The 12,683-nt window shown below is 34.8% G+C and overlaps 1 protein-coding gene across 9 annotated transcripts in view; it reads right to left on the bottom strand.

Moving 5' to 3' along the window:
* The window catches only part of Dmxl1 (Dmx-like 1), a 171,435-nt gene that overhangs the window by 20,128 nt on the left and 138,624 nt on the right, over positions 1-12,683 (bottom strand). For all 9 annotated transcript variants that reach the window (XM_087592837.1, XM_087592831.1, XM_087592833.1 and 6 more), the window contains 2 exon segments: positions 7,819-7,879; positions 2,544-2,671 (listed from right to left, as the gene is read on the bottom strand). In XM_087592837.1, the coding sequence (XP_087448963.1) occupies positions 2,544-2,671; positions 7,819-7,879 (189 nt within the window).

The following is a 12,683-nucleotide window of genomic DNA, read 5'->3' as shown; positions in this document are numbered from 1 at the left end:
TTCCCTGGGACCCACATAGTGGAAGGAAGGAAGGGAGGAAGGGAGGAAGGGAGGAAGGGAGGAAGGGAGGAAGGGAGGAAGGGAGGAAGAAAGGAAGGAAAACACCTGTAAGTTGTCCTTAGAACTCAACATATGAGCCACAGTATGTTCTTGCTTTCTTTTTACAAACTTCAAAAAATGTAAAAAGTTGAAAATTCAAGGTAAAATCAATTTTAAGTAAAATATTTTAAGCTTACTATTTATTTTTTACATATTAGTAACACTAGGAACTATCAGAATTTAAAATATTTACCAAGTTTTAATTTCCAGTGATGATTACTAAACATATTCAAATTTTTGTAAACTTCATATTGTTTACTTACTGCTTCAATGTTTTCTGAACATTCTGATAGCCTAATGTTTTTGGATTCGTTTTCCTTTCTCACTAGCCCTTTTTTCCTCATTTATTCTTTTCTGGAGTAGAGCTAGATTTGTTCTTCAGCAGGGATAAACATAGACTATAAATTCAAATAGTGTTAATTTATAGTTGGCTGAACATCAACTTATTTCTCATTCCTTATCTAACGGGATTCTATAAATATAGATCTACTAATTATAATATTTTCCCTCTAAAATTTTGAGCAGTCTAATTCCAATTATTTGAAAAGGAAGATGAGTAAATAACATTTACAACCCCATTTCTTTTACATTTATACGACTATTTCTTTATACTTGAATCAAAACAAAACTAAATAATTAGGTATGTGTACATATATATGTCAATACATCTTAGTACTAGGCAGTCCCTTTTTTGTGTGAAATTATATATTCTTTGCTTTCAACAAATATTTATTAATCCTTCAAATACTTCTTTCCCCTACCATTCTGATTGTTCTAAAATCTTAATATCTTAGTTTTGTTGAAATGTTCAGTCTTTTGAGTACCTAATTCTATCTGTAATTCACAACCAAACTGATGTAAATACCCGGGATGGACTGAGTCTTCTCTACCATTTACTCAGGACGCTTCCTTAATAGAGGACAGAGCACGTTTAGGTGTTGTACGATTTGGTCCACGACATGGTTAAAGTGAATGAAAGGTTAACTGCTTAGCAAGATATCTGGCAGGCAATGAACTAAAGCTTGTTTTTGTTTTACTTTAAAACAGACTTTGTGATAGCAAGTGTTAATGCTGAAAAATAAGTCAGACTACAGAATCAAACTGTAGAAAGGTTTGAGTATCATAGTGAAGAATTCGGTAAAAGTTATCTTGAAGGGTTTCTCAAAAAAGGATATTACTTATTTTAATTATGTTGTTCATAATTATCGGGAAGATGGTTTATCAAAAGAACACACAGATTAGAAGTAATAGCACAAAGTCAACGAAGATGGAAAGCATAAAGACAGTATTTCAGACTACACTTACCAAGCACCCATAATCTGAAAAATCTGAAATCCAAAATGGTCTGAAATCTGAGCTTTGTGAGCACCGTAATAGAGATTTAGGAAAAGGAAAATGCTGTTATCTAGGAACTGTGTAAATGTTTAGTGATGTGTGATCTTGAAGACAAATTCCAGGCTAATTTACACTTTAAGCCATTGATTTGAAATAAGCAGCAATGGGAGAAGTAATAGCAAAGGGATGGTCTAGAGGTGTTTCAGCAAACTTCTTTTACAGCATTCATTTCTTTATTATTGTTACACATCTTTGCATAAATATATAAATAACTTGCCCAATCTGTTGAGTGAGTGAGTGAGTGTGTGTGTGTGTGTGTGTGTGTGTATGCATGCTTCCAGGGATGACCATTTTGTATTGGATAACCAGTTACGAGGATTGTCCCTGGAAGAGATCAATTCTCTTGGTAGTCATTAGTTGCCTATACCTTTTTTTTTCTGTCTAGGGCCCTATGAAACGTCCCACTTCTTTATTACTATGTCCATTGGTGTTGTTATTGCTTAGGTAGCCATATCACTGAGCTGTCATGAGTATACTTTTCCTGTCATTTCTAAGAGAAAAATCTCATATTACACCTCCTAGTCACACGTTTCTTAAATGGCTCTGTAATTAAAGGTTTGCCCTCTATAAGGTCTTTGTTCTCCTTAATTCTGCTAGGAGAAACTACTAAAAGAAAACATAATGAACTATGGAACTGTTATGTCAAAATGTTCTATAAAAGCTGCGTGGCTAGTCCAGTTTGCTCATGTGTCACTCTACAGCAATGCTTCTCAGTTTTAAAATGCATACAAAATCACAAATGCAGGCGAGTTAGACAGATCTAACACACCCTGAACTGTACTTGCTGCTGAATCATACGCGGGAGTAGATTCTAGGAACCAAACAAAGGAATGTAAGATAGAGCACTGGTCCTTAGGGTACATTTAAATGTAGTAGTGATATATGTGTACCATATACTACAGAAGAATCAAGTGCACTTAAATGTTCTTTCAGAAGAATTAGAAGAATTTTTATGAATTAGTACTTTGAATACTCTGTTCAAATCCTTAAACTAATGAATTTATACACCAACCTTTCTTTTAAAAAAATCATTTAATTTTCAATAGTACCTTATTTCCCTGATAGTTAAATCTCATTCTTGTAATTCTTGAATTGCCACCAGATCGAAAACAGGTTATCTGCTGAGAATGGCCCCATTCAAACATCCTGACACTTCCATCTTGAGCTCCTGTCAGATCTGCAGGACAAGATGACAAAATGACATACTTATTAAAAAGTTTTGAGAAAATTTATTTAATCCAATCTAGAATTATTCATCAGTGACATACCTAGGAAATAAATCAGTCCATTTATATAAATTTCCCTTTTATTTTTCATTTCATACAAGAAAGATATTATGATGTACTTTCATTTGACTAAGAGCATATCTTCAAACAGGAGAAATATGTATATTAGAACATGTCTATAAATTAAGATTCTTCTCAAAATTATCTTAATGTCTTAATAGCCTAGATAATTTTTATATTTACTACAATAATTGAATAAACCTTTATCAATTATACTATTGATGTTTAAATTTGTTTTCTCAGAAAGTCACATTAAAGATAGTTTTGAATGACATATTGAAGAAAAAAATTTCATTTTTAAGTTATTTTGATTGACTTGTATTCAGAATTAGTGTGGTATAGGAATAATGAAAATCAATACATATAAAATTCCCAGTAAGTGTTAATTATATTATTAACTGAGCTTTACTGAGTCTTTATCAAATACTTAATATAAATGAATTCAGGCTGTTTTAGAATGTTTTACTGTGCATTGGGCAGGGGTGACAGGGTAACAACATGTCTTTACACTAGCTAGAAGGAAGGGATACTAACTCTTTTCCTCCACGGTCCTAATTATATTCTTTTATTCCTTTATATTTATGGCTGTTTTACCTGCATGTATAGTTGTGCAACATGTGCATTCAGTGCCTGTAGAGATCAGAAGAGGGTTTAGGATCGCCTAGATCTGGAGTTAGATATGGTTGAGTTTTATGTGAGTGCTAGGAATGTAACCTGGGTCCTCTGGAAGAGCAACAGTGTTCTTAACCTCTGAACCATCTCTCTGACCTCACAGTCTTACTTAATTATAACCAATGAGGATAGCCATTTAAAACTCTATTAAGTTTTCCGAGTATTATCTACAGTGCTAAGAACTCTAGGCTGCATGGCTCTGGTGTGTGGTGTATTAACAAACCAAAACAACTCACTATGAACGGTGAGACAAAAACTGAACCTTCAACTCTAATTAAGAACCTATCACTTAAATGAATCAAATTTCTTTTCATCGTACTTCCTCAAACCTTTTATTTTGCTTCTGCTACCCTAGTGTGATGGCTGGTATTTTACTGTCTGGGTCTCAATTCATGTAAATTGGTGAGACATACCTGTCTGTGTTTGTGAAAATGTTTCTAGAGGATTAACTGAAAGAGAAAAAGAGATGTAATACTAACGTAGGAAGTGACATCTCATAGGCTAGAGAAGCATATGGAACAGAAGAGGGCAAAGGAGAAAACTAGCTCAAAGTGACAGCACATCCTTTTTCTATGGTTCTCAGCTGGCTCCCACCCCACTCATTTCTTCTCAAGTGACCAAAAGATTTGACCCTCTGAAACTTTAAGCCAAAACAAATTACTCCTCCCCTCTCAGCTGGTTCTGACAACTATTTGGTGACAGCATTGAGAACTTAATTAATATCTTGGTAAAGCCATAAATCACCTGCTGTCTGATTCTATAAGCTTATGAAATGGCGCATGTTCAAAGAGCCTTCTGACGATTCTGTGTCAGAAGACAAACACAAAGGAGACTACTATCCTAAAAGCAACAGCCAATCAGGTACAGGGTAGCCTTATGTTCATTGCTTCTTGCTGATATATATAAACCACCACAAAAAACATCATACTCAAGATTTCAGCTGATTTGAACACATTTTCCCACACTAACTCTGTAGTATAGGATGTATGCATTACTTTTATAGAGGGGCCTCAGCATTTGTTAAGACGGTTTCTACAGAGGATCCTAAGGTGTGCATCAACTGCCTGTGAAGTAGATATAGTCCCACAGAATCCAGGGCACAAAACTTGTTTCCAATTGCTCAGTTATTCCAGATTTCCCACTGACATACTCAGGCAAGATCATCATTGTTATTTATTTGTTCTATTCAAGAGGTTTTCTTTTTCTTTTTCTTTTTCTTTTTTGCATTGGTTGTTATTTACTTTGAATCCTAAAGCTGTTAAACCAAGTATACAATCTTCAAAGACACTGACTGGGAAAGCACCTAGGGATATGAGGTCAAGTGTGGGATGGCTACATCTTGGAATGGCAATGTCTCTTTGAGTTTAAATGCCTTAAAAGAAAATGAAATGGAAACTTGAGTTTCTCAGTAAAGTAAGTCACTTTGGTAGGAGGGCTCTGTAGCCTGTGGATACAAGTGAAGACCCTGTCCAATATCATTGAGAGTCCTGAGCTTAGATCATCATGACATCCCTTTTTATGAGCTAGGATTACATGTGTGGCCACAAAGGCCAGTGAGGATGGCACCAGTCACTGAGCCCTGGGCTTCCTAAATGCTATGCAGTCACTCTGTCAACTGAACTATGTCTCTACATCTATTATCCTAAAGTCCTCAACCTCCTGACTTTTTTTCTTCACATAGAATCTTTTTGTGTAAAAAGGAAAAGGCTGTAACAAATCCTGCTCTGGTTGTCTCTTTTTTTTTTTTTTTTGGTTCTTTTTTTTTCGGAGCTGGGGACCGAACCCAGGGCCTTGCGCTTCCTAGGTAAGCGCTCTACCACTGAGCTAAATCCCCAGCCCCTCTTTTTAATAGAACATAAATAGAAAGATTGGTTATATTACCAAGTTTTTGACTGGAAAGTCATACTTGGAATTCATACAATTAAATATGACTATAAAGTATTAAGGTAGTTTTATGTGGCCAATAAAGCAACTGGAAATAAAACTGGCCTACCACTATTTACATAGTTTACACAGCTGAGTAAGGGCTGTGTATCACTTCTGTAGCTCTAGAGATCTAGGGAAGAAAGGAACTAATGGCAAGTCTATGGGTTGGTTCTGCAAAGTCTATATAAGATTCTTCCTAACTGTCCAGCAAAGATCTTTTCAAAACCCTGTATAATCACTATTCTTCTTGTATTTATATAAATATTCAAGCCAAGGTCAAAGAAACTAAACCTACTTTAAAGAGTCTATCTTTGGTAAAAATTGGGGCCATGGGTAAGCTGTATACATTTTATGAGATTAAGTTCTATAAAAACTCATGAACAAGAAGATTAGTGAGTTTCTTCTTCATTGTCAGTAAATATATGTATGCTAATAAGTACAGTCCAATCCTAGGCAGACAAAAATTCCTCAGGGCTCTTCAGACCTCACCCTATTTATCTCTTTATCTGTGCTACTTTATAAAAACCTTTATAATAAAATATCAAATGTAATTATAGTGTTTCATTAAGGTTTGTGAATTACTCTAGCCAATTAGTCAAACCAAAGGAGGGGGTTGGGAAAATCCCCTTCGAGCCAGACCTATAATGGACGTGAACAACAAGTACCATTAGCCTCTGAGGCAGAAGACAAGCTTGGGAACTGAGTTCTTGGTTTGTGGCTTCCAATTCTAACTGCAGGTAGAGAGTGTCAGGACTTGAACTGAATTAATAACATTAAGTTTATCTTCAGAGTGGGATAGATAAGGGAAAAAAATAATCACACAATTGACATAACAAGTGTTGCTGAGAATGTATAGAAACAGAATGTGTTTTCCCATTTAGGAAATTATTTTTGTTGCATTTGTTTAAATAATAAGCAATTATTATTTAACTAAAATACCTCCTGGAAAATATGTTCATGACAAAGAAGACATATTGAGGAACAATTTAATGATTAGTTTAATTAACTTTACTTTTCCAAGTCTCTTACATGTAAGTTATGGAAATTCTTCCCATAGAGAAAATATCCCATAAAACAATGGTGATTTTTTTTCTTACTTAATATTTATAAAATAAGTCCACTAATAGCCTCCTAATAATGGTTGAAAATATCTTTATTAATATTTATTAGTTTTGGCCTAATAAACATTCACTGCAAACACTCATTGTACAATATTAAGCTACCAGAATATATGCAATAGAATTGATAGCTTTTCAAGTCCCTTCAATATTTTAGGACAGTTATAAAACTTATTAATAGAGGGTAAGAACATTTTTAAGCAATGCCAAAATTTTGTTTACCAATATTATTTAAACCTTGTACATAAAATACACATTTTTTTTTTTGAGAAAGGGCCTCATTTTGTAGCCTTGGATTGTCTTAAACTCACTTAATATAAACTTAATATCCTTCCTTAGCCTCCCAAGCACTGAGATCTCCGATATGTGCTACCCATATGCTGTGCTAAAATACATATGGGCATCTTATTATATATGCTTTGATGACTGTCTTCAGTTCTTTCTTCAAATTTTTATGTGCGTGTCTATGTGTCAGGTCCATGCTATATATACTTGGGTACACAAAGAGGCCAGAAAGGGATGTCAGGTCTTTTTAAATAGGAGTCACAGGAGGTTGTGAGCCCAGTAAAATGGGTGCTAGAAACCAATCTTGACAAGTTAAGCAGTAAGAGCAGCATTAACTGCTTAGCAATTTCTCTAAATGCAGATTATCTGTAAAGCTGTATAAACTCAATCTAAGGGATCCAATCGAATATTTTATATCAATTTAAATTTTTAGTATGAGAAGTCATTCTCTAAAATTTTTTGAACCATTTTATTTGATAAAGAACTCAATTTAGACAACACATGCTTATATCGAACCCCATAATACAGCAGAAAAGAATACAGGACTTTGTTAATTTTATTTTATTATATAATTGTCTATGAGAAAAAGTGATGAAAATTTCACCCATTAATAATTTGGATAAACACGAATATCTCTCAATACACTCCTTTAACTGTGAAGGGAATGACAAATATTTTTAAATATAGAATAATCATATAGAATGAATACATTTTAAACTCCAATTAATCAACGTCCAATAAATTAATTATTTTTTCAAAAACAAGAGAAACTTCTGATTTCTAGGAAGAAGAAATAAAAAAAAATTTCCTACGTAAAACTAGAAATATTTTGGAATAACCCCTTTTATGAATTCTACTAATGTACCCAATGAAAAAATAAGCTGAAAAAACTAGTGTAACACAAATTTATCTATAAAAAATAAGGTAGGATAAAGACTATCTTTCAATTGAAACGAAAAGTTTCCCATGAATTCGCTATGCAATTTATCAAAAAAGAGTAAAAATGAGAGAATCATCGTTCATCATTGTCAACTTACAGTAAGGAAGAGTTGGATGTGATGTCATTCTTCTAACATTATTAATGGCTTTCTTAAGCATCTGGTAAAAGAAGAAATATTTTATAGTAACAGTAAAACAAAGGACTAGAAATTTAAGTTGTAGGACTGGGTATAGCTCACTGGTAAAGCACTTCTTACTTAGGAGTTAGGTGCTAATTTAAATCTTGAGCAATACACAGAAACAGGACACACACAGACACAAGACGCACACAAAATTTCAACCTATTAGTTAATCAATACTTCGAATACCCACTGTACCCCTCTTTTTGGCAAACAAACAAACAAACAAAATTTCTTCTCTCCTTTTTTGCCAACTGATTCACGTTAAATATTTTTTGGAATTATTTAACTAGCCTGTCAAAAAAAGAGTAAAATAACTGTGTAAAATTAAAGGGAGCTGCATGCTAGTTTACACTTGCATATTATTTTATATCTGTCTGTCAATTTTGAGGTAAACATTTTAGTTGGGCTGGAGAGATGGCTCAGCGGTTAAGAGCCCCGACTACTCTTCCAGAGGTCCTGAGTTCAATTCCCAGCAACCACATGGTGGCTCACAACCATCTGTAAAGATATCCGATGCCCTCTTCTGGTGTATCTGAAGACAGCTACAGTGTACTTATATATAATAAATGAATAAATCTTTAAAAAAAAAACACTTTAGTTGTTTTCTTTGGATTTTAAATTGTTTAACTAGCCTAAAGTTGTTGAGTAGCCTGGGCAGCAAGAAAGTAGCCCATCAGAACTGGTACATGACAGGAAACAGGAAGATCCATGGGGATGAGTTTTATTCCAAACCAGAAGTTGCTTTTAAAAAGTACTAGTACGGGGCTGGGGATTTAGCTCAGTGGTAGAGCGCTTACCTAGGAAGCGCAAGGCCCTGGGTTCGGTCCCCAGCTCCGAAAAAAAGAACCAAAAAAAAAAAAAAAAAAAAAAAAGTACTAGTACTAATCCCTCAGTAACAAGGTAGGATTAAGAAAATGTTTTATAATTTTTCAGAAAACAAAAACTTGATGAATATATGACGATTTCTGTAAACCTTACTTTGTTTGGGGGTGGGAAGGGGAAAGAGGTCAAATTTTGTTATATTGCCCAGGCTCACCTGTAACCTGCAACTCTCCCGCCTCAGCCTCCTGAATACTGAGATTATTACATGTAAGCTCATCATATCTACCAAAATCCTATGCTCTTAAAGAATTGTCTAAAAGTTATTTTTTCTTTTAGCGCGCGTGACCAAAATATCACAGGAAAGTAACAAAACACAGATTAAAAGTTTTTCTGAGCCCTCTCGTTTCCACTTGCACCTGGAGCTGACTCTATGCCACATCACTCTGTACTCAGATCCTGCTGAAGGAAGCCGGTCTCAGAAGTGCTGACACACAGGCTTACAGGAAGGTCAAGCCACTGTTAGAGACTGCAAGACCAGCTAATACCAGAGATTAGCAGATGGTGAGAGGCAAGGGCAAGAACCCACCCAACAGAAACCAAGGTGACTTATATCATTAGAACCCAGTTATCCCACTACAGCGAGCCCTAAATACCCAAAAACATCAGAAAAGCAAGATTCTGACTTAAAAATCACAACTCATGATGATGTTAGAGGACGTTAAGAAGGACATAAATAACCCCCCTAAAGAAACACAGGACAACACAGGTAAATGAGTAGAACCTCATAAATAGGAAATACAAAAATCAAACAAACAGGTTAAGGAATTGAACAAAACCATCCAGGATCTAAAAATGGAAATCGAAACAATAAAGAAATCACAAAGGGAGACAACCCTGGAGATAGAAAACCTAGGAAAGAGATCAGGAGTCATAGATGCAAGCATCACCAACAGAATACAAGAGATAGAAGAGAGAATCTCAGAGGGAGAAAACATTGACACAAACATTAAAAAAAAAAAAAAAAGCAAAACGCAAAAAGCTCCTAACCCAAAAAATCCAGGAAATTCAGGACACGATGAGATCAAACCTAAGGATAATAGATATAGAAGAGAGCAAAGATTCCCAACTTAAAGGGACAGTAAATATCTTCAACAAAATTATAGAAGAAAACTTCCCTAACCTAAAGAAAGAGATACCCATAAGCATACAAGAAGCCTACAGAACTCCAAATAGACTGGACCAGAAAAGAAATTCCTCTCATCCCATAATAGTCAAATCACCAAATGCACAAAACAAAGAAAGAATATTAAAAGCAGTAAGGGAAACAGGTCAAGTAACATACAAAGGCAGACCTATCAGAATCACACCAGACTTCTCAAAAAAGAGTATAAAAGCTAGAAGATCCTAGGCACATGTCATACAAACCCTAAAAGAACATAAATACCAGCCCAGGCTACTATATCCAGCAAAACTCTCAATTAATATAGATGGAGAAACCAAGATATTCCATGACAAAGCTAAATGTGCACAATATCTTTCCACAAATCAAGGCCTACAAAGAATAAGAGATGGAAAACGCCAACACAAGGAGGAAAAGTATACCTTAGAAAAGCAAAGAAGTAATCTTCTTCCAACAAACCCAAAAGAAGACAGCCACATAAACATAATTCCACAGCTAACAACAAAAACAACAGGAAACAACAATAATTGGTCCCTAATATCTCTCAACATCAATGGATTCAATACCTCAATAAAAAGACATAGACTAGCAGACTGGATACGTAAAGAGGACTTTGGTGCATACATGCAATACATCTCAGTGACAAAGACAGATAATACCTCAGAGTAAAAGGCTCGAAAACAATTTTCCAAGCAAATGGTCTGAAGAAACAAGCTGGAGTAGCCATTCTAATATCAAATAAAACAGACTTACAACCAAAAGTCATCAAGAAAGATAAGGAAGGACACTTTGATACTCATCAAAGGAAAAATCCTGCAAGATGAACTCTGAATCCTGAATATCTATGTTCCAAATTCAAGGGCACCTACATTCATAAAAGAAACTTTGCTAAAGCTCTAAGCACATGTTGTACATCTTAAAATAATAGCGGGAGACATCAACACCCCATCTCACCAATGGATAGATCATGGAAACAGAAACTAAATAGAGACAGAGAAATTAACAGGAGTTATAAACCAAATGGATTTAACAGATATGTATAGAACATTTCATCCTAAAACAAAACAATTGGTCACAAAACAAGCCTGAAGAGATACAAGAAGATTGAAATAATCCCATGCATAATATCAGATTACCATAAACTAAGACTGGTCTTCAATAACAACAATAACAACAGAAAGCCCAAATACACATGGAAGTTGAACAATGCGCTACTCAATGATAACTTGGTCAGGGAAGAAATAAAGAAATTAAAGACTTCTTAGAATTTAATGAAAATGAAGACATAACATACCCAAACTTATGTGACACAATGAAATCAGTGCTAAAAGGAAAACTCCTAGCTCTGAGTGCCTCCAAAAAGAAAGTGAAGAAAGAATACACTAGCAGCTTGACAGCACACCTAAAAACTCTAGAAAAAAAGAAGAAAATACACCCAAAGAGGAGAAGGCAAGAAATAATGAACCTCAAGGCTGAAATCAACCAAGTAGAAACAAAACGAACTATACAAAGAATCAACAAAACCAGGAACTATTTCTTTGAAAATCAAGATAGATGGACCCTTATCTAGACTAACAAGAGGGCACACAGAGAGTATCCAAATTAACAAAATCAGAAATGAAAAGGGAGATCTAACAACAGAAACTGAGGAAATCCAAAACATCATCAGATCCTACTACAAAAGCCTATATTCAACAAAACTGGAAAATCTGGATGAAATGGACAATGTTATAGACAGACACCAGGTACCAAAATTAAATCAGGATCAGATAAACTATCTAAACAACCCCATAACTCCTGAAGAAAAAGACGCAGTCATTAAAAGTCTCCTAACCAAAGAAAGCCCAGGACCAGCTAGGTTTAGTGCAGAATTCTATCAGACATTCATAGAAGACCTCATACCAATACTATCCAAACTATTCCACAAAATTGAAACAGATGGAGCACTACCGAATTCCTTCTATGAAGCCACAATTATGCTTATACACAAATCACACAAAGACCCAACAAAGAAAGAGAACTTCAGACCCAATTCCCTTTAAATATCGATGCAAAAATACTCAATAAAATTCATGCAAACTGAATCTAAGAACACACCAAAATGATCATCAATCATGATCAAGTAGGCTTCATCTCAGGGATGCAGGGATGGTTCAATATTCAGGAATCCATCAGCGTAATCCTCTATATAAACAAACTCAAAGGAAAAAAACCACATGATCATCTCCTTGGATGTTGAGAAAGCATTTGACAAAATTCAACACCCCTTCAAGTCAAAAGTCTTGGAAAGATCAGGAAATCAAGGCCCATACCTAAATATAGTAAAAGCAATACACAGCAAATCTATAGGCAACATCAAACTAAATGGAGAGAAACTTGAAGCAATCCCACTAAAATCAGGGACTAGACAAGACTGCCCACTCTCTCCCCACCTATTCAATATAGTATTCGAAATCTTAGCCAGAGCAATCAAACAACAAAAGGAGGTCAGAGGAGTACAATTTAAAAGAAAGAAGTCAAAATATCACTATTTGCAGATGATATGATATTATACTTAAGTGACCCCAAAATTTCCACAAGAGAACTACTAAACCTGATAAACATCTTCAGTGAAGGGGCTTGATATAAAATTAACTCAATCAGTAGCCTTCCTCTGCTCAAAAAATAAACAGGCTGAGAAAGAAATTAGGGATATGACACCCTTCAAAAATAATATAAAATACCTCGGTGTACTCTAACCAAGCAAGTGAAATATTTGTATGACAAGAACTTCAAGTCT

This window comes from Rattus norvegicus, chromosome 18 (assembly GCF_021556685.1).
Source record: "Rattus norvegicus strain SHRSP/BbbUtx chromosome 18, alternate assembly SHRSP_T2T, whole genome shotgun sequence".
NCBI classification, from domain to species: Eukaryota; Metazoa; Chordata; class Mammalia; order Rodentia; family Muridae; genus Rattus; species Rattus norvegicus.
Note: the sequence above shows the minus strand (reverse complement) of the source record. Positions and strands in the feature narration are given on the sequence as shown.